At 42.9% G+C, this 22,884-nt stretch overlaps 1 protein-coding gene across 3 annotated transcripts; it reads right to left on the bottom strand.

Moving 5' to 3' along the window:
- Positions 1-195: 195 nt before the first annotated feature.
- On the bottom strand, positions 196-18,757 carry LOC135912713 (uncharacterized). Of its 3 annotated transcripts, XM_065445231.2 has the most exons (8): positions 18,197-18,753; positions 15,228-15,356; positions 12,756-12,817; positions 10,397-10,558; positions 8,193-8,421; positions 5,783-5,928; positions 5,623-5,683; positions 196-330 (listed from the first exon to the last, which is right to left on the bottom strand). In XM_065445231.2, exons 1-6 carry the CDS (start codon positions 18,414-18,416, stop codon positions 5,846-5,848), a joined length of 885 nt encoding a protein of 294 aa, XP_065301303.1. In that variant the 5' UTR covers positions 18,417-18,753; the 3' UTR covers positions 196-330; positions 5,623-5,683; positions 5,783-5,845. The 3 variants fall into 3 exon arrangements, with proteins under 3 accessions (XP_065301303.1, XP_065301302.1, XP_065301304.1); XM_065445230.2 differs by lacking the exon at positions 196-330 and having other exon boundaries at positions 5,247-5,683; XM_065445232.2 differs by lacking the exons at positions 196-330; positions 15,228-15,356 and having other exon boundaries at positions 5,247-5,683; positions 18,197-18,757.
- Between the last annotated feature and the right edge of the window lie 4,127 nt (positions 18,758-22,884).

The following is a 22,884-nucleotide window of genomic DNA, read 5'->3' as shown; positions in this document are numbered from 1 at the left end:
TTACATGGGGGAGAGGGCATCGCCACATTATCCTCGCTCTCGGAAGCTGGCATGCAGTCCATATCTCTCTCTCCGCCCCACAGGGCTTAGTTGCCGCTGCTTCCTTGGTCTCTGGGCGTGCAGGACGTCGGTGGCATGCTGCATTGGCACCGCAGGCTGCTGCTCCTTGGTGGATCAGGCAGCATGTACCGCTACGGAGCCTGACGCATCTACAGTGTTGGTGGCCACAACCTCGGCAGTAGCAAAACGTGACCGTCCATGCCAGTAATCCACAAAGTAAAGGAGTGGAAGAATGCAGCAAAACGAGCGAAGAAGCAGGCAGTGGAGTAGCTGAATGGGAATAAAGACATCGTGGCCACCGAAGACATCGTCTGCTTGACCCTCCCCATAGACATTAGCAAACGCACTGTGTGAAAATAAATGCACTCGATTTCTCCGCAATATCACCCAAAAGATTCCAGTCTACAGTCAACATGCTAACGCAGAAATGTAAAAAAATATAACCTGCACCAATTTAATTGCAAAACTCGATAACATACCCCACAGCGAAACTCAAACACATTACTCGCAGTGCAAAACTCAAAGGACCGCTCAGCAGCATTCGATAGGGCATAATGCTTTTGCATTCACAATTTATAAGAAGTGATTAAGTGTGACAACTTTATTGAAAATCCTGCAAATTGATGGCCTGGGTCTAGGCTGTGCCGGGGCAGCAGAGAGACCCCGTCTCCCGGTAGCTTCCCGGGCTTGCTGCATGGCCCAAAGTTGGTCCTGGAGATCGGAGCTAGTCAGTGCGGCTCTCCACCATGCCCCTAGTTCATTCGGAAGGGACTGCAAAAGGTGTCCTCAGAACTTTTTTGAACAAGGCCTCCTTAGCTGACTTCAGATTGATTTTGCGTATCTGCAATTTGGCTATCTTGAAGCAGACAGTTAGGGGACTTGCAGACGTCACATGCTATTAAATGATACCTAGTTATGGCGAGAATATGTAGCAGTAGTCAACTAAGGATACAATAAAAAACAAGTATAAATAGCCCTAAGCAGGGTCAGATGCAAGTCTCTGTGCCGCTGTCGCCCTCTGCCATGCCAACACCAAGTGCCGTCTAACATAGCTGCAGCACCCTCTGCCAGATGGCGTGGAGCTCCCAAATTCGAAAGTGACCATTGATTGTCAGAGATACACGAGGAAAAGAAGGCTGTGCATAGCATACTTTCTAACCACATTAACTTATTAAGCCAGAAGTCTGGAACAATACAACATATCCTAGACAAAGATGGAAACAAGCTGGAAGGGGATGTGGCATTAAGTTATATCCAAAAAAATAACAGCCTAATCATTTAAAGGCAATGATGATGTGTATATTGAGGAAAAAAGAGAATGGACAAGAACAAGACAGAAAAGGAGCTGGTGCTGAGAAATTTCAACTGAAAACGAAAGCCCCAGAGTAAAATGGCTAAGTGCACAGCGACAGGATTAGACAAGGTTCCCATTATGCTGATTAATGAACTAGGACCAAAAAGTAAGGACGCTCTATTTAAAGCAGTAAAAGAAGCTTACAAGATAGGCAAATACGAGACAGTTGGCGGCAAAGTAGAATGCAACTAACTTATAAAGCTAAAGGGGAAAAAGATAACATTCACTCATGTAGATTGACGACTATTACATCGGTCATATACAGGTTGGCAATGCAAGTGAATAAATTGAAGAGGCAAGCATGGGCAGAATATAATGGCATATTGGGAGCACTTCGGAATGGCTTCAGAATCAGTAGGTGTCTGGATGATAACTTATTTACTCAGTGTATTGAAATATTCAGACCGTTACATGTGGGCTTTTTATATACGTTATTGGACCATATGACATCAACAGCAACATCCTGTGGGATATTCTGCAAGGAGAAGGCTTAGGCAAAGACTGTACACAGCTTTTGAGAGATATTTAGCTAGAAAATACTGTTTGTGTTGAATGGAAAGGGATGAGGAGCAACTAGAAAGTTAATATCGCTAAAGTGCAAAGTCAAAGGTGCCTTTTATCCTGATGATGATGTTTGAGGTTTAATGGCGCAAGGGCCAGGTATGGCCAAAGAGCGCCATGCTAGTGATAATGAATATGTCGTGGTCTGGTGGGATCTGTGAATTTAATGTGACGTGGCTGTAAAGGGGCCTAAAAGAGCTAAAAGAGTTTGTGTAAATTGCATAAAAAATACACGTATAAAATTATGGCAATGATTAATGACGTGTACTATGATCACTAAAATGCATTAAGAAAGAATGATGCTATATATAAAATATGTGATTACCTAGATGTATAAAATAGTCTAGAGCACTACTGCCTACCGGGGGCCCTTGAAACCCAAGGGCCTAGAGGCATGTGCTATACAGAGAATCTATCCTAGCGATATCCTCCGGAAAGAGGATGCGCTACGAAATGAATGGGCTTGTAACATGTAGTACAACATCTTTTAAGAAAGCGAGGACTGCTTCAGTCTTAAAAAGCGGTTCTTCACCAAAAAACATAGCCGGATGCAGGGGAATACAATGGTGGTATGCAAACGGGAAATGTTTCCTCCTGTCTGTTTCGGCTTCCCGGCACTCCAGGAAGACATGGAGGACGGTCAGCCGGTCGCCACATCTGCCACAGGTTGGAGGCTCGTTACCGGACAAGAGAAAGTTGTGAGTGCCAAATGTGTGTCCTATTCGCAGTCTAGTGAAAAGGACATCTATTTTTCGTATTTACCTGGAAATATCAAACATGCAGCGTTAAATAAACAAAAGGCACATGCATAAGAGAGATGACTGTAAGTCTAGGGACACGATAAGCACGAAAGAGTGCAAACTTTTCTAAGAGTGAAAGTCTCCTTGTGGGCTCCCTATTTCGAACTTTCAAACAGGTATGCAGCGTCTCCTTGAGAATATCTCCTGGCACATTCTTTAAACATTACACAGCCAGCCTGGAGTAAATGCGTGCTTCTAAGAGAGCCTGCACATACTCCAGATCGGTCGTGGTCATACAAACTGAAGAAAATAATCAGTGGCTGTTCGGTCAGAGTGGTAGTTACTGACTCTATAGTGCAGTGAGTGTCGGGCAAGAGCGGCGAACAAAGTTACAAGGCCGTTGTTATTTCTGCATGGGTCTCATGATCAAGGCCACACAGTTTAGATTGCGAACTCTTTTTGATGGGCAAATTATTTTCAAAGAATATGTTCAAGGGGACAGCCAGTCTAGTAATGTTGGAGACAGCAGCCTGCAAGACGTCACCATATCTTTGTCAGCACCATAAGACAACCCAACCAAGAAAGCCATATAATAGAGCCATATCCATTTCTTCCTTTTTTTATTATTTTTCCGTGAAAATGCTACAAGCAGGACAAATGGTGACATTGGATTCAGGCGGTTAGGTGAGCCAGGTGAGTGCAGTCACAGTACTTGCAGCATCAGGTTTTTGTCCTCATGCTTTTGAAAACTTTTTGTGCGCAAACAGACAGGGACAAAAAAGAGGAGCAACACACAGACGAGCACTTAACAGAACTTACCAGTTCTGGTAAGCGCTCGTCCGTGTGTTGCTCCTCTTCTTTGTCCCTGTCTGTTTGTGTACAAGAAGTGTTTAACTAATGAATCTGTTCCAACTAGGCCAACTCAAAATCGTGCTTTTGATTGCAGATTTTGCATCCCAATGCTTGCAACACCAATTCGTGAAGTACAGGCAAAGTGGTGTGCCTAAATACCTCCATGCACATCTTTCAAGCGTAATTAAAATGCTGTAATTTCTATAACTTCAACGAAACTGCCTTGGTGCAGTAGTTAGAACCTGGCTTACAATTGAAAAGTTGGGAGTTAGAATCCCATTGGGGAAAAGAATGTTTTTTCTCGAAAGGTTTTTGAAAAGAAGGCATTACACGAATGATTTGTAGAAAGGATATTGCCATTCAAAGAGAAAAAGCGCCTTACAAATGCTTGGCAAACTCCACTGCATGGAGGAACTATGTTCATCTACATGTAGTCAGAGCATGCTTTACATACATATACACAGGGAATTCTCAGAACAGGGCCCAAGTAGTGTAAGCCGCATAACTTGAGTAAGTATCGCGCTCATAAAAGAGCTGCAGCCCAAAATTTCAAAAATGTTAGCTCGCTCCCCATTAAGTTCACAGACCCCTCTCGAGTACCACAGCTGCGTACAGTATATCTTCGAAGGCTAGAGGGCTTTAGACAAGCAGATGAGAGCAGCTTGCGCATCCAACCTGAATTCTGCATAGGTTTTTGCATACGCAGGCCACTTGGGCGCCCTATTTCGCTAATGTTGGTCAAGGTCACATGCATCTACAGTGTGATCTGCTGTTACAGGGAAAACAAGATTGAAGAAGGCATATGAACATCCTCCTCTGTCAAGTGTGGAAGCACCCAGCTCTGCAGCAGGTCACTTGCGGTTGGCGATGCCAGCACGTCTATACACTACCATACAGTGCATTGAAAAAGCTTCAGCTGGCACTTGAAGCTGGAGTGCCAGGAAAGTGAGAGCAACATGTTGCTCTGTTCCTGTTTGCCTTAGCTAGGTCACTTGCGGTTGGCGATGCCAGCACGTCTATACACTACCATACAGTGCATTGAAAAAGCTTCAGCTGGCACTTGAAGCTGGAGTGCCAGGAAAGTGAGAGCAACATGTTGCTCTGTTCCTGTTTGCCTTAGCAGTAGACTGCACTGTACGAGGGGCGATCCAAAGAAGGAGGGAGAAAAAAAAAGAAGTGGAAGACAGGGAGGTTAGCCTGTGTAAATGCTGGATGGCTATCCTGTGCTTCGGAAATGCATAAAGGGAATGAAAGGTGATAGATGGAGAGAAAAGATAAGAAGAGAAAGAAAAAAAAAGTTGGAAGGAAATTCAACTTTCAGTTGAATTTGATGAAGCATAATGTCTTCCTGAGCAAGTTGGGGTTGAAATAGGGGTGGAGTCGCTGCACTCGGAACTTTATCGCATCACTCCTTGCATGAGAGGAGGAGCATCAGACTCGTTAAATTTTTTGCCTGTACTCTTTTTGGAATCTGCATAGATTTTGAGACTGCATCCACATTCAGGATTGGCCCACATTTTGATGTATAATGATGCTTAACTTTTTATAAATTTCCATGATTTCACATGCCCAAACTATGATCTGATTATAAGGCACACTGTTGCAGGGTAACATCGTCAGTAGTGTAATGGTTACTTGTCAAGATTCTGTGCTAGAGGTCCTCAGTTAGAATCCAGCCGTTGGAAAAACTTATTGACTGTTTTATTTAACAGACTGGCAGCTTAGCCTAATGGGTGAACCATTGGCTGTGATAGCAAGGTTCAGCAATGTGCTTGGGCTTGTCAGACGGTGTACAAAATATACAAGGGTGCAACATCTTGGCGTGATGCAGCACTTTAAGAGACTCCTGCTGGACGTAAATAACAGCGCAGTGTCATCAACAATATTTCTGGCAATGCTGATGTGATAAAGACTGCCTGCCATTCAATCTAGTCTTGTGCACATAAATCTGCACATATTTATCTTTCATGTGACAATGTTGCAAAGCTGTTCTGACACATCAAGAATATTAAATTATTAAGATTAATGAGACCAAACAGGCGAGTAACGCCTTACGTATGCATCATCCTCAGTGTATTCTTCAAAGCAGCACAAACTCTTCTTGAAGTAATTTGCCCTGAAAATAAAAAAACATGACAACGTAAGTTTTGTTCATAACAATTTGAAAGAAAGATTTCCACTTCCGTTCTGTTCAAGTATCACTGATTGTGCCTACCTGTACACATCAAGAATTGAGGCAACACTACAGGATTTCACTGTAGACTGGCAATACCATGGTTTATGTGACAGCTGCCACACGCAAAAGCGGCCTGTAACAAGTCTGGACATGACTGTGCTGTACTGATGGACTGGCCTGGACCCCTGCAAAGGTAAATGAACAGGGCGCCTGTAAATTATTTGCCCCATAGTATTACACACAAAAAAACAAATTGTCACAAGATCCCAGCTTAACATACACATTTGACAGGCTCATTAGATTGATTGATTGATTGATTGATTGATTGATTGATTGATTGATTGATTGATTGATTGATGTCCTAAAGTTGCGCAGTAGGCTATGAAAAACCCTGGTGAAGGGTCTCAAATTAATTTTGACTACTTTGTGGAGTTTCATCCTAAAGGGTGGCATTGCACCTCAATCAAGATGCGGCTGTCGCAGCCTGGCATTGCCACAAGTGAGAAAGCCTAGATCGCATGCATGTAATTAAATCCTTTATCCATTTATTTACACATTAAATAATAAATAAATTGAACAATCTGACTTAAATTGTAAAGCTGCACAGTGGGATACGAGGGAACCCACCACAGAGAGTTCCTGATCAAATTTTATCATCTTGAAGTTTCATCTTGCACGCACCATGTTAGCTCGGTGGCTACAGCATTGTGCTGCTGAGCTGGAAGTCGTAGATTCGATCCCAGCCGTTGCATTACGATGGCAGCAGAATGCAAATACACTCTTGCACTTACAAGAAGCCAAACATTTTATGCTGGCATCTTCTTAATTCTGTTAATTAAGCTATCTTTAGATACACAATTAAGTCTTGACACTTCTAATTGAGATGTTGGATCAAGATGGCTTCTGGGCAGCAACAATCTCCATGAATAACTGCTTTAGACATTCCAAAGAGTTCTTTTTTACTTGTTAATGTCCTGAAGACAATACAATGGTAGAAACAAGACAATAAGTTAGGCTGTCCATTGCCTTACAGCGAATCTGAGGTGTTAATGACCCGTATTTATTTTAATCTAGGCCAATAGTTTTTGTTTTCTCAAATGATCGCATACCAAACTCTAGGGTCGGCTTAAATTTGAGAATTTTAGAAAATGCGCCAGTTTGTAATTGAAAATGATAAATACGGTGCATAGCTAGCTCCATCTAAAAAAAGTCAGTATCACAGCTGCTATTAGCTGCACCAGTAGCTAACTAAAGTACACGAGCGATGTCGCTATTTTGACCTGTGTCGTATCAGCACGCGGCGTGGACCATGGCGTGGAGTTTTCGTGACGGCACCAAACAGGCAATGCCGCTATAGTGCCACTTTCGAATGAAAAGTTGTGCTAGCTGCAGAGGCATCATCAAACGTTCAAGCCGGTCGGGACTTCAGCATCGATGAGAAAAACGTCAGTCATTGGAGGGGGCAACGGGCTACGCTTTTTGCATGTGCCGCAATGAGAAGATGACAGCGATGAGGAAAATACGCACACAATAACAGAGAGGAGCTGTTCACCAAGATTGCGCCATGTTTTGACACGCACAAGCCGTGCCGCACTGTCTGTGCACATGTGGGCGCGCGTACGCAAGTGTCGGAGGCTAGCAGCGATGATGGCGTAGAGTGAGCTTGGCATGTTCATAATAAATAAATGCTGTTTTCATTTTGTGAACACTGTCCTCACCTTTTTGTTCAGCCTACATTCGAGGTAAGGTTCTTCTCGTTTATTTGTTATTATTTATTTATTTTTTCTGGCTTCGGACATTCGGGGGTCGGCTTAGAATCAGGGCCAGCCTAGATTCGAGTAAATATGGTAAGCTTAAAACAACGCAGAAGGCTGTTTAAAGCCATAGGGACAAAGTGAGGACAAATCCATGCACTACTCATCATTCTCATGCTAGACGAAGTCCTCTACCTATAGCAGGTGTGGACGCTAGTGCCCACTAGTGATTTTTTTGAAGCTCTATTGACCATGATAAGCTGCATGCCATGTATGCTACCCTGTATGTATCTGGTCCAGATTGAGAGCCCCTTGACTTGGGACGTGAATGTACTGTGTAGATATGTAATTGCGGTGCATTGATGGCTTGATAGAGACTGCCTCAGTGTATTGCCTTGTAGGTCCTGCCTACCAAAAATTCTTGCTTAGCTATCAATATGAACAGGTTGCCAAGCCACAAAAAACTGCAATGTGCCGCTTAACAGCAACAAGACAGACAGAGAGAGAGGGGGGAGAGGGAGATATAGGGAGAAAGGGAAAGGCACAGGGATGAACAAGGTTGCACATTGTTTGCTATCCTACACTACCAGGGAATGGGGACAGAGAGAACAAAAAGTGTGGGAAAGTGATGGGCACACACACAGTACTGATTGAAAATTAAAAGGCAGTCACATACAACAGCAAAATTATCTCACCGACAGATGGAGCCTTGATATAAGTCTGCACTGCCCGTGTGTTGCGTCTGCGAATACATGTCCGGGCGGCAAACTTGGGCGGCAGGTTTGAGGCTGCCCTTGCTGCAAAAGCTCCTCGCTTGTGGCATTTCTGTGCAACAGTGCCAGCTACGTGGTCCAGATCACTTTTCTTGCGTCTTTTTGCAGGATGACTGCGTCGCTCTGCAGCACTTGAACTTTTCTGGATGCACTGTTTTAAAGCCAAAAAACAAAGCAGTCTTCAGGCAGTCAGAGGTTTGGAGTCGGTGACTGCACTAAACGAGCCTCACAGCGCAGAGAATGTGCTAGCCTTCACCAGGCTTGCATCGTCGTTAAAAGTTTCGTCAAAACAGCCGATAACGCCAGCATGCAAAGATTGAACACAACAATAGAAGCAGGGGAATCTTTTTGCTTATACTCCCTTTCCTATATGTGTGCAGCAGGCTATGCTACGAAGGCTAGAGAGACTGCTACGACTGCTTGCATTCACAACCAGAAAATATGTACATCGTGCATCACATAAGAAGGAAAAAATGCAGGTATCGGTCACACAATTCAACGCAACATTGTCTCACACTGTTGTGGCACAATATATGACACAATTATTACATGGGAGACGTCGCAGACCTGCGTATTTACCACCAAATGACCAGAGTGACAGGTTCCTGCCACCAGGGGCCACTGCATACCACTAGTGCTCGCAACCAAAACATCGTAGGTCATATATTTGGAATACAAAGATGCACAAATAACATGTAATTGGATGTAACCTTACAGCCACAAGTTGCAGTAAGACCTTAAGGGAGTTCTGGTCAAGTCACACTACCAGTAATATCGTATTCATTTGATTATAAGGCGGCCACAATTATAAGGCGAGGGTGCAGTTGGGGAACCTGAGAAAAAGAACTCAAGTACACACTAATATAAGGCAACATAGAGTAGTTAACAGATTATTGAGACTCGGCAGGGAGTACCCGAAATACCAAACAATTGGAAGCCCCGGAATAATCAGTGCGAGTTGTATATGAATTTCGTCCAGAGGTGCCACTTCACAGCAGTGCAAATTTCACTGTTTTATGTGGCTTCAATGCAGCATGCACCGCGATGCCATGGAGCCACACCAAAAGAAGAACTTTGCATATGACAGTTAAATTTTTAGAATTCTTGTTGCAGGTTATATGCACAAAAATAGTGTACTGCTTGACCTGCCAAGGCTTATTAATTGCCACAATTTGCACTGCTGCCTAAAACCTGGGTCGCCAGAAATATGGCACTGCCATATTGAAAGAGTAAATGAATTTCACCCTCGCATATAAGGCGAAGAGTGACTTCGAGGCTAAGGATTCTGGGACAGAAACCTGCCCTTATATTCGAATAAATACGGTAAGTTTACAACAATAGTTGCCAGGAGCATATCAGGCACTGTTCAGATTGTGCAAGTGCAAGAACAGTTCACCTTTAATTATGCCTAGAACTACCTCACTTAAGGTTGTTTTAAGAAAAAAGAACTATAATAGAAATGTGAAAAATTCACTACTGCGATAAAATGTAAATTACACTTGACAAACACAGCGATGCTGGCAACCTTATGCTTACCCACGTTTTTGTGAACGACATTGCGCGGCTACCAATTTTTTCTGTTCTTTCTTAAAATCGCAACTTTTTGCACCAGACAATTTTGTGAGCCTTCTTTGTTACAAAGTCTGCACAACTCCTAGACCACCTACTTCGCATACAGTTGTGAAGCACGGCGGGGCACGACCACGACAAGACACGTGCAGGAAACCTCACAGTAAGCAAGATATATGACACTTCTATGTACATTTAAGTTGTGGGCAGCAGCAAGCATAAATATGATCGAGCAGTGTCTAAACTGTTTTACATACCCAACTAAAATCGTTAGTATATTTACAAGCAAGAGTAAACAAACAAAAATGAAGTTTTCAATTATATCTCAAGCATTGTGGGAACAAGAGTACTCATTTCATTTGCCAAGGAAGATCACCAAACCCCTTCACCAAAAGCTCCATCAAACTACCTCAGCAGAAGGACAACCGTGTAACATTAAATGCATCTTCCGTGAGATCAAGACGGAGCTAAAGGACTTCATGGGTGCCCATGTGACACGAGTATGAGACAGCTTGCACATATGAAAGCTTTCAAAGGATCGAAAATTTGGTTTTCACCTGGATACTTTTCTTTCGCAGGTCTTTCCTTGTGTTACGCACTGCTTTAAGCTGAAGAAGAACCTCCACGACCTCATCCTCCTGCGCTGCCATGCCAGTGCCAGTAACACCTTTATCAGGAAGGACACGGTCCAGATTCTCTCCGTCTTGATTTCCTTGCACCTGCATCAAGGTGCAAATAATTAAATAAAGCAGCAGCAGTTCTAGGGGAAAAAGTAATTTTCAACAAAACTGTATACAGTACATGTAGTATAACTCTCCGGCATGTTGACTGCACTCTGAATGAGGCTCTCAAATGACTTTTCTTGAAGCTGAGCAACAAATTAAAATAAGTGCAATGCCTTCCAAAGAATACTATGAACCTATTTTCTAAGAAATTTGGGATAGGGCCTTATATGAGAGAGAAAGAGAGAGATAGATGCTCTTTACTGCAATGCAGAAATTTTTCCCCAGCATTCATATGACTGCTGACATGCTGCTCTGTATAGGGGGGGGTTATTGGATTAAAATATTCCAGAGGAGGGTGGAAAAAAGGGGAAATACTTTCTTTGTCGTCGAGTGAACCTTGTTTAAAGCTTTCCAAGAAGGTCAATTTCTGAGAAGTATCGGGACAATAAATTCGAGGCAGAACTATCATTCTGAAGGGCAGGGCACAGGCCCTAAGGTGCCACGTAACTTTAGCAGAACGTGACAAATTATGTTCACTTGGCACTCAAGACAAACTCTTTCACCCTTACATGAATGGAAGTTAGCACAAGGAATGCAAGGTTTGCTTTCCTTATTACACCTGAACTGAATGTTTCCTACTAAAAAAAAGAGAAAAATAAAAGCAGCACGCTCACCAAAAAAGGTTTTGTCAAAGGGTTTGATGTTTCAGAAGCTTCCACATGGAAGCCATTGTTCACTCTCGCATATTCCCTCTCAGCTGAAAGTGATAGCAATGCTGTACCTTGTGGCCCTTTCTTTCTTCTGCTTCTTTCTGCGGTATGCTTACGCTAAGCCTACGAAACTGGCATCTGCAGTCATCATTGCAAAGATCATGCAATGATCATTGCATAAACCCTGCCGGGAGCTATTCGAAAATACTTTTGTTATGCTACGAATTCTTCACTGTATCATCATTTATCATAGCTTCGTAGCGAACCAAAGCACGGCTAACGCTGATATGGCGTTGTTAAAACCACGTGTTCTCAGTTTGGCTCCTCTATTTACGACATGGACAGGGTGGCAGCTGCACCCTCATGATCCCTCATGCTAGGTCCCATTGAGGGCAGCGCCAGTCTTTCCCATGGTGGCCCCACACCCTCGTTACTTGCAGCTCCACTAGTGGCAGAGCTCCCTCTAATAGTATTTATAGGGATTTCTATGGTGCGAACCACTTCGCTGCCACGTAGCTTGGGCGCTTGGTAAATTATGCAGAGTTTCGCTTGCCGTGCAGGCTCTGGGAGCAGGGGCACTTGTGCATGCATTCTGGAGGCCACAAGAGGCAATACATGAAAGGCCAAAGATGAAGTTGTGAGCACCATAATCTTAATGTTTTAATTATAATGGACACCATGCAGATTATTCATTCTAACACATATAGATTTGCCAATCAAAATAATCTTCCTTATTCCTGCCCCATAATATGGGAAGCAAACAATCCTGATTCTAAGCCATAACATTTCGGAATGACTCCCCAGCTTATATTTGAACTGTCACATGCCTAAAAAGTTTCAAACAACTGCTAAAAAATGCAGCTCTCATAATTCATATTATAAATTGTTGTTCTTTGGTCCTTCTCCACATTTCGTAGTTCCCGATGCGTTTTGAATACACTATTTGCTTTTCCATGCCCTTAATGATAATGCTGTACTTGACCGCCCTGTTCAGCTGCTATTCCAATTACATTTTAAGAGTCATTATAATGAGAAGTCTGATTACAGTGCTTCCTTCTGGACCTGTTTCCATATATTTGTTACCATCCACTGTGCCACATTTCGAAGCAATAAACTGGAATTGAACTACAGTTGTTCTTGAGGAGAAGAATGTGGTGGCTGCTGCTACAGCTGTTGTCACAGTAAATGAGTTGAAAGCCAGAGGAATCCCAAAGATCGGACAAGTTTTTTCTTTTCTTTCTAGTGAGCACCCTGAAAGGCAAGTTTGCAATTCCCTGAGGATAGCTATAGAGGCTTGTTGGTATGGCACATCTTATTTTCTTATAACGCAAGCTAAACAAGGACAACAGAAAGGCACATCTGACACGCATAGCGCTGTGTGTGCCAGATGTGCCTTTCTGATATCCTTGTTCAGCTTGCAATACAACAAAATAAGATATGTTGTAATTCCCCACAGCCAAATGGCGATAGTGAGCCCTTACTTGGATAAGCTTTCCATGTGTGCGTTTTCCTTCACAGGGTAGAGCCGGTGTTGGTGGGCAAGCTGCAGAAATCGAGACCAACAAGTGACACTGCACTGAATTTTCACACAAAGAACGCTACGACCAATCACAACTGAACTGAGCCCACTTCCATGAATCAAACCCCAATCAAATTAAATTTTTCCCTTAATTCAATACACACACAAAAGCCCCTGTCAGCAGCAATGGAGGGATTTCTATGTGCTGTGTCTTTTATTATATCGACCAAGAAAATGACATGCATCAGATAATTCGAAATCTCGGCTGACATATGCATATGAACTTGCACCCGATGGCACCACTGATGGCAGAGGAAAAGTCAGTGAGGGAAAACTGCGGAGGAGTGTAACGCTGCAAGTATTATACTCACGGAATGAAATACAACATGGAAACTCTTAGATAAACCCCTGAATAAGCGAAGTTACCGAAGAGTGCTGTGTCACATTGTTACGCATTTGTACACCACAGTTGAGAGCTAGGAAGAGAGCGGGAACTGCAGATTCTGTGGGTTGATAATGAGGGCCAATTTAGATGTTGATGCCAAGAAATCGCCTATGAACAGCTTTTCATTGGTACTATTCGGAGTGCCTTCCCGTAGCCCCAGCAACACTGCACTTCATAGAGGACTTGGGCGTGAGCAAAGCAGCACTGAGTAACCACTGTACAGGTTGTTTGTACGTTAGAACACTTCCCTTTTCTGTAGCATGCACACTAAGCGAGTTTTCGGTGCCCCTGTTGTCCCTAAAGTCACGGAAGCAGACTGATGAAAATAGTGAAAAGCAATTAGGGAAGATGAAGAACATGTGAAGGGCTGTGGAGGACACACTAAAAGAGCCAGGCCAGCTCATTTTATTTACTGAATTTGTGGTATGTTAACGTAAGTTGTCAGGGAAGTAACATCAAAGTAATCGATTACTCTTTATTAATTGCTAAATTGCCTCCACAGGACAATTTTTAATGCAGTAATTTTAGTTGATTACGTTTCCTTTCTTTTTTTTTTTGTAATGAACACAGTCTACTTTCAGTACCTGTAATTACTTAAAGGGACGCTAAAGGCAAATATTAAGTCAAGCTAAAGTGACAGATTAGTGCTTGAGAATCTCTAAGGCGTAATTATTATCCCGAATAATCGAGAAATTGTGGTAAATGCAGTATATGATTAGAGACTTCCCCTAGACATTCAAGTATTGCCCAATGACGAAAGCACTCCTCAGTTAAATTTTGTCACTAGTATTCAATCACTCCTTGCAAAAAACATTCTTGTATGGTATTACAAGACAAAATAAAATGCTTCTTGTCTAGTGCTATTTCACCTTTAGAAAAAAGAACTTATTGAAATTACCCTTGAGAATGACAGGTGTGGTCGAAAGGTTTTGTTTTCGCTCAACCGTGCACCGCACATGCTTTCGCATTTCAGTAGTTTCCTTGTCATGTAATGCTGCGCTGGTTTTGGTGGCTTGCGAAACTCGCACAAACTGCAAGTAGCAGAGAATTTAACTTCCATGTGATGACACGGAATGCCCCAATGGTCTACGCCATTTGACCAAAAAGCAGCTGCAGCAGTGAATCCATCACTCTGGCTTGACTCGGTACCGCTGTCTGTCAGGCGCCGTTTAACTCAATGATGGCAACAAAGGGTGGTGATGGTGTATGCAACGTCACTACTCCCCTGGTTGGGTTGCGGGAGATTTGAATTTCAAAAACGGTGTTCGGACCCTTCGGATGCAATTTTCTCGTAAACAAATTATTTTCTTGGCACGAGAAAACCGTTGCAAGGTTTCTGAATGCTATTTAAATGTCGACTTAGTATTTGCCTTTAGTGTCCCTTTAAAGGCATCAACCAAAAAAGTATTAAAGGACTCTGCACTCAAATAAGGACTTTTAAAAGAAAAAAAATTATACTAATTTCTTCAGCACCATTGAGCACTGCTTAATTGTGCGGGTTTCTGTTGGGATGGTGGAACACCAAGACCTCGTGTGCTGACTCAGAGGAATGTGCACATCTGAGAGGTCTCATGGGGATAAGAAATTTGTATCATGAATTGCGGCTGCATAAAGCTAGGTAGAATGCACGAGTAACCCCAAAAGTGAAAGCATTGTACTTAGTGTATTTTGGCAGTGACTTTGCCAAAATTGTTATCCTGAAATTCAGATCAACCATCGTATACAACTGTAGTAATTTTGTCCCCCAGAGCTTATAACTGACTTCATGTACACTTATGCTAAAGCATACATCATTTTCCATTTTGTTTTCAAAACTTTCTGCTGCTTTTTCTATACTGCACAAACATATTCATTGCGATTTTTTTTCATTGTTTTATAGTTGTTTTCTGCTTCTGTATATTCAACATTCTAAATATACATCTCCCTTCTGTAACATCCTCAAGGAGCGTAAAAGTACCATTGGTGCTTGTATCAAGCTGAAAGACACACCATGACAAACTTGAGGGGATGCCTGCCGCCTCGATAAGCCTTTCGTGCCTTGCATCTGTGCAGGCAAGCACTGTGAAGGCATAGCAGTCTTCTTGAGCCTCTTGCGACGAGGTGCCCACACGTGTGGGTCTGCGTAACACAAAAGGAAGTGAAGCCTTCAGAATATGGTTCTTTGTGAGTAGCAACAGACCCACTTCCTTATTCGCAAGTGTGCTTTTCTGCATTGCATATTTGCCAGTACACAATGTGGTTCAAATAAAGACAAAGTGCTAGCCACAGTTCTTTAAGTTATTGTTTACACCTTGCCTCTTTCCCCAATTATTTTGGCTGTTTTCGTTGCAGTACCAAACACCTTCTCTTTAATTCCGTCTGAATCTTGGCCAATTCCCCATAGTGGATATGAGCCATCAACGAAAGGCAAACAAACATGCCAGGATTCGTCTCCTTGCGCATGGTTTTATCACAAGTCATATCAGCATTTTCCTTGTCAAAAGACAAGCAGACCGTACTCCTACATGCTGACTGCAGAAATGACACCGCCATTAGATTGGCAAACTGCCTCACAGGAAAGCTAGCTTTACAATTATGAAATAGGTAACTATAGTCGGATACAACTTTAGAAAAAAGGGGAGGCCCCGCCCAGATGATCGAAGCGGCGAAGTCACCGGCCATGCGGCGCATGACGTCGGTCCAGAGTGCGCGCCCATTGGTGGATGCTCGTGTGCATCTGCCTCGGAGGAGTAAACGCCCCCTTTTTTCTAAAGTTGTATCCGACTATAGTCAATGAAAGTTTAATCCTTTACATAGCAAATATCGTGCCAGTTATGTGTTTCTGTGCAATAACCATCTATGCAATGACACATCAATTAAGGCACTGCTTTCCAGACTGTGCTTCTGCAATGACCCAGTGTCTATGGCAGTCTGCCACTTAGCTGGAGGTCGCAGGTTCAATTCCTAGCCACTGCGGCTACATTCTCATGCAGGGAGAATGCAAAGACACTCGAGTACCATGTCTCGGGTGCATGTGAAAGGACCACAAGTGGTCAAGATTAATCCGCAGCCCCTCACTACTGCATCTCTCATAGCCGATAAGTTATAATGAAATGTTAAACTGCAGAATTTAATAAAATTTGTATGCCAGTGACCCACGGGAGGGGCCCTTTCAATGTACCCGTAAAACACATGCGACAGCATTTATGGATCAGCCTCAAGAATACATAGTTTGGTGTACTTTCACGTGACATGCCATATCAGAATCTGATTTTATTCTCTCAGGGACTCCAGACAAAAAGCTAGTCCCTAGCTTGACTGGGTCTGAGGCCCCTGGTTGAATGGCATAGAACAAGAGAGGCAGGAAATAACAAAAACATACAACAGCGAAACGAAATTTACACACAAGTGGAATATCGTGTTACGTAGTATTTCCGTGCATATAGGTACTAGAAAATGAAATAGATATCAACATACGGGTAGAATATTCAGAACTAAAGAACACCATAAATACAAGCAGAACAGCATAAATACCACTCATGGACAGAGAAACTGCTTATTAGAATGCATGTAAATACAGAGAAAAACAATGCTTTCAAGTAATGCATCAGTTAGGTTGCAAGAAAAGAAAAAGAAACACAAGAATGTGCTATCTATACTGCGAGGGTGTCATGCCCAGCAGCTTTCTAACGCAGCTGATTTGTTTATTTGTTAACACAAGTTTAGCTCCAGGTATGGTTTATGCGGTGAATTAAGATAACCATAACAGTAGCTCAGTAAACGGTAAAATGGAGCAAGCACTAGCACCAAAATACCTTTCTTTTACATCTTTTTCTGGTGCCCAGCTTTGTCGCAAGAATTTATTTGTTTACGCACCTTTAATCATAAAGGCCTGAAAGGGCACTACATAGGAGGGGGAATGAAAACAGGATTGAGAACAGAAATGCATTATTTTTTTGCATACTCAAGGAGCACATTAATACAATGTGTGAATGCTAATAAATATGGTAAATAAAGAAAACAAAAAGCTTACACAGAAGTGGGCAAAATCATACTTATTGAACCTTGTTATTTTGCAAGAACAGACGATGCATAAACTGAAGTGAAGCTGGCTAGATTAACGTGATGATACAGGCCAGTAAAGGATTCCATTAGGCGACTGAACGTGTGAAAAGTGAGAATAGTGTCAACAAATAGTGTCAGCAAAGATAGCACAAACTTTCTGTGCATTATCGACGCGAGATGAAGTATATGGGGCATGGTGAACAGTTCATGCAAATGAATTACTAATTGGATATGCGGTGTTAAGATATTGTCAAAAGCAAGCGAAATGGGACACTAGCACTGGTTTTGTCAGCATACTTGTATCATAAAAACATGTTTCAGGTCTTCCAGTACACTGCTGGAATCTAAAGATCATTGAATTATTAAAGGACGTGGCACTTGTGCCAATGTTAACTTCGAATGGTCATCGAAAGACATCGCCATTTAATTTGCCAGGCACTTTCATGACGCTGAAAAGCTACTTTTAGTTTGTTGCCCTAGAGAACACTCTTTGCGTTCCTGGATATGGCTCTGGCTGTTAGTTCTTATGAGCAAACCTTCACAAGTTCGAATGAACTGGCGAAAGTAACCATCGAGACAGCAGTAGCAGCAGTTCCCTCAAGCAGTAAAATAGGAATGCCATGATGTGCCACAAGACAACTGGCCTCGATTGCGTGCCGTGATCTCACCTTCCTGATTTGCTGCAGGGTATCAGTTTGCTGCAGCAATCCATAGCATCGTACAGACAAATTCAGCTATAAGTACGAAGTTGAAGGTTCGATCCAATGATCTTAATGAACACGTGCGCGAAGCAACTCACCGGCTCGTGTCGGGAGCTTGTTGTTGCAAGGCCGCGCTTACAAAAACAAGTCCGCGACAAGGGCAGCGCAAGTCAACACGCCGTAGGCAATTCACGTCCACGTAAGCGCGCTTACCCACGTTGCCCCAGAAGAAGTCACTAGCGACGAAGTGCGCGCTGCAAACTCTCATTGCCGGGGTCACGGGCTTACAGATGCGAAGTCTCGCACACCATTCTTCCTTCCTGGCCGCATCGGGCGGGAACGCATGGAGGCTGGTTTCTCCGTTCACGGCACGGTTCGTGCAATGCGGAACGCTGCAGATGCGATTGCTATTAAACCCATTAAACTTTCTCATCTTCCCATCCACGCAAGCTTAACAAAGGACGGAAAATGCGAACACCCAAACCAAAAATAATTGGTACGCGAACGATCCGTCACGTTTTACGTTCGGTGGAGGTGCACAGGTGTTCGCGTGTTCTGTGCTGCGGCGCTGTTGTCAATCCTCTCTCAGTAGCTGCTGAAACTGTTGTTCAGGTGGCACCACCGCTGAATTTCTTTTTGTCACCGCACTGACCGCGCCGCGAATCGGATAACGCCTGCAGCACGGTGGAAATTTTGTAATCGATGTGGTACTGAATTAACGGCATGTTTGTAGTCAAGTCCGAATGGCGGGAAATTTGACAGATTGAAAGATCGAACGTTGCTGACAGAATGCCCTCCGTGGCCGGTATATTCTGTTCAATTTGTCGCCTCTGATTGCCCAACGCGCTGCTATCCCCCAATGAGCACTGTGTAATCAGCTTGTCAGACGGTCATGGACGTGCGGTCTGCGATGACAAATCAAACAGACCCGGTGACAGTGGCGTAGCAAGACCTATGGCAACACGTCTTCAATCATAGGGAAATGTGGCGCTGCGATCGTTCAACCATCACGAGAATGACGGGAAGTACAGGCTTCGGATTGGCATTCTGTTGACTGGCGAACTAGTCTACAAGTATTTTTCGACAGTTTTGGTTTCGCTCCGAGCGCAATTGCTATAACATGCAGTGGGACAGTGCAATTCTACAAATTCTACAGTTCTACAAATATATGACTAAGGAAGTACCATCAACCTGCTTCTCACCTTGTGACCTAATAGCTCATAGTCACACTAGATTTGTACTCAATAATAATTTTCTTCTACCTAAAGTGCGAACTAACTATGGTAAACAGACTGCGGAATTTTCCGCAATATCGCTTTGGAACACTTTACCCCCTATCATCAAAAATGCAAAAAATGTATACCAATTTAAAAAAGAACTAAAATCATTCATAATAAATACTTACTGAAACTCTCTTCGTTTTTTTTGTATTCCGTTTTTTTATATTGTCCTGCTGTTAACAAGTGTTCTTATTACTCATATGCTATAAACATGTTTTGATATTACTCTTAGTTCTCATCTGTACCACTGTTGCTTTAAACTTTGCATAACATCATAAGTGTCTTTAGCAGGAGTTCCCGATACAGTCTTTGACTTTGGGACATCCTTATGTATACTACGCACATGCAATTATCTGTATTTTTACTAATAAATAAATAAATTGTGAAATTGTGAAAGCTCTCTGGCTTTGCTGTGTTGCCCGAAGTGACGATAGCGCGCTGGGCCAGCGACTGGGACGATGTTTGTGTCACGGTGTGGTGTCGAAGCCCTGACGAGAAAGCGACGGCATCGCATACGTTGAAAGAACATGTTTTGAGCGTTTGGACCTTGGTTTGTTAAGTGTGTTAGGTTGGCGCTGTAGCGTTACGTGCTTTATGAAACTTCAGGATAGGAAAAAGAAGACACTACTGATACAAGACATATACAGTTGTACTTCTATTCTCAAATTTTATTGAGGGCTTCATTATGCATTGCTCGTTTATATGCTCATGGAAATGCGTGTTTTAGGACTTTGAGAACATAAACTTACTTGTGGTAGGGAAGGTTGCTGCTTCCTGGCTGTAGTCTAGTGTCGGCAAATGGGTAAGTGCAAAGCCACGCCATAACGCTTCGGAAGCGGTACGTCAATATAAAATATGATGAAGCATACTCGTAGGAGGCCACTAGCGTCCTAGCTAGCAGTGCAGCAGATGTGCTTAAAAGTACTTGAAGACGTTCAGCAATCGTGACAGCCGACGCAGCCTTTCGAAAGAGCGAGAGAGTTCGCAAGTGCCTGTCGTCTGCGAGAAAAGTTTCGCGTTTGAAGCGAGCAGGCGTCGTAGCAGACGACACTTGTAGCATTCCGCTCAAGGGCGCAACACTTTCTCACAATACAACATTTTTATTTCCATAAATACTTGATGAGTATTTTTATATAAGTACCTGCACGGTTGCTATTGCTGCTGCAAAAATAAATAAACAATTACTCTCTGGTGTTAAATCGGGAACAGAATAGCACAAGAATTCATACCCTGGTGTGTCCTGGTGATAAACCATAGTAGACCGTGCTTCCATCTCAAAGTGATACGAAGTTTATGTAGCGTGTTGTACATTACATAACATACTGCAGACATAAAATTAGATTTTACGCGATAATATTTGAGTATAGCTTTGTTTACTGCGCCGCAATCAAACGCCACTAGTCTAAAGATCGAAGTCAATCCGAAGCCTGTACTTCCCATCATTCCCATGATGCGCCACAATCATTGAATTCGTATTTTGTAGCTGAAAGTAACAGGTAATACTAAGCGTGACGATTAGGACCTTACGGTTTATTTGCAAGAAATTACCGATACTTACTTTATTTTGTTACCAAAAGGTAGCAATACAATCATCAAATACGTATTATGAACCTCAAAGTGAGCTCAATCTTTTTAACAGGCATTACTAAGCGTGGTAATTAGGAGAGCAGATAGTAGGGCTAGTTGGTTGTCTTTGCTTGGCATTGTCCTCCTGTCTTCGCGCAAACTTTTTCAGTGTTAATTAGGACCGTGCAGTTCAGTAGCAAGAAATTATCGATAAATACTTTAGATTTTCGCCAGAACGCAGCGCCGCAATCATCAAATTTGTATTTTGGACCCGAAAGCAGGTTCAATTTTTGAAAAGTTCTTACTGAGTGTGTTTGTTAGCATCACGACGTTTAGTAAGAAAAAAGTTGATAAATACCTTTTTTTTTTCGTCAATATGTAGCGCAACAATCATTGCATCTATATTTTGTACCCGAAAGTGAGTTAAATAAGGACCATGCTGTTTAGTAGTAAGAAATTATCGATGAAAACTTTATTTTTTCGCTAATATATATCGAAATGAAAACACGTATACATCTGCACTCAAATTTTGAATTAGGGAGTATCGTAATCATCAGCAATCTTTTTTAAAGCAAGAGCAGATGTGAAAGTGCTCTCCCCTGACGGACGCCGATATGGCGGGACCGGACGGGGATGATACCGGCTATGCGAATACGGCCTCACCTTGCTTTGGGTGCACATGAATGAACCCTAGATATGCGGTAAAAATTAATCCGGAACCTTCCACTACATCGAGTTCCTCGCATCCCTTTGTGCGTATTGCGTAAGTGCAAGGACACAAACTGTACTTGGGTATTGCTGGGACCCAAGCAGCTTGCGTTACAATTGGACACCCATAAACAAAGATACCGAAGCAGGGCACCTGGGCGAGCGAATTCTGAAATTTGTAGCATTTAAGAGAGAGAGAGAGAGAGAGTTAAATTCTAGCAATTATGCGAAGCAGAACTTCTCGGAAACATTATCCTCGTTAATTTTGCGATAATAGTTTGATTATTATTAGAAAAGAAATGAATGTGACTTTTTCGCTATTCGCGCCGAAACATCAGCGATGGAACGTCATTGTGATGTGACGAGTTTGAAGGGTTTTTTTGTGTGTGTATTTGGGCCATGTTGGCCCAGTAAAGGTTCTCGTAACTTGCCATGTTCAATATCCTGGCTCCTTAAGGACATGCCGATTCGCAGTGATGAACAGTTAACTAGACCCCATGAGACGCCATGAAAATCCATGACGTCACGACAAGGCGATGCGGGAACTTCCAAGGCTGTCGTAGCCACTCGTCCACTCGTGCCACAATTCTGCGTTACCACGCACTTAGACAAAAGCTCGTGGGCTAAAACTTCCTCTTCATGGCCGAGCGTACGAAGAACACATTGCGAATATTATTCCGGGAAAAAAAATTCGTTCGCGTTGTGCCCACTAAAACACCCCCCCACCCCCACACACACACGCACACACACTCACACACACACACGCTCACGCACACGCACGCAAGTATTGTAACGTTAGTAACAAACCAGTAAAGCGCCTTTCTGATGCTCAAGGCGGATAGCAACATATGCTACTCCCGAGCTGGGGCTTCCCATGGGATTAGAGTCGAGTGATTTTTCCGTGGTCGGCCTACAGTGACCCGGCCAGCGTCTATTGCGGAGGAGAATAGCGAAAATGTGGCGATATAGCATGCCGTAGAAGTGATCATAGATTTTTTCTACAATAATTACTATTGTATGAAACTCTATGGCATAGTGTGCTAGCTTTCCAGCGCGGTCGCGAACTTACTTGCTGTGGGACTCTACGGCCATCACAACTTTACGTAATTGTCATTAAGTGTACTTCGAAACACATCTTTATCTTTTTTTAATTTTTAGTATTTCAAGATGCTTTAGTTTGGGGTTAACGAGCACTTCGAAATTCCTTATTGATTCTTTAAAACAGACAAGCGCGCATTTGTGTTTTGACGCTCAATTCACTATATACGAGCTGCATTATCATCAAGGTTGAAACAGCTCCAAAGTACACGACCAACGAATTTCTATGAAATTTAAAGCCATACATGT

The sequence above is a fragment of the Dermacentor albipictus genome, chromosome 9, assembly GCF_038994185.2.
Source record: "Dermacentor albipictus isolate Rhodes 1998 colony chromosome 9, USDA_Dalb.pri_finalv2, whole genome shotgun sequence".
Taxonomy (NCBI): Eukaryota; Metazoa; Arthropoda; class Arachnida; order Ixodida; family Ixodidae; genus Dermacentor; species Dermacentor albipictus.
This window is presented reverse-complemented; position numbering and strand designations above follow the sequence as displayed.

Coding starts and splice junctions, on each gene's coding strand:
- LOC135912713 (XM_065445231.2), bottom strand. CDS start 18,416: ATGAGAAAGTTTAATGGGTTTAATAGCAATCGCATCTGCAGCGTTCCG. Junction 12,818..15,227: donor ATCCCCTCAAGTTTGTCATG/GTGTGTCTTTCA, acceptor CGATTTCTGCAG/CTTGCCCACCAACACCGGCT. Junction 10,559..12,755: donor CACATGGAAAGCTTATCCAA/GTAAGGGCTCAC, acceptor ACCTTGATGCAG/GTGCAAGGAAATCAAGACGG.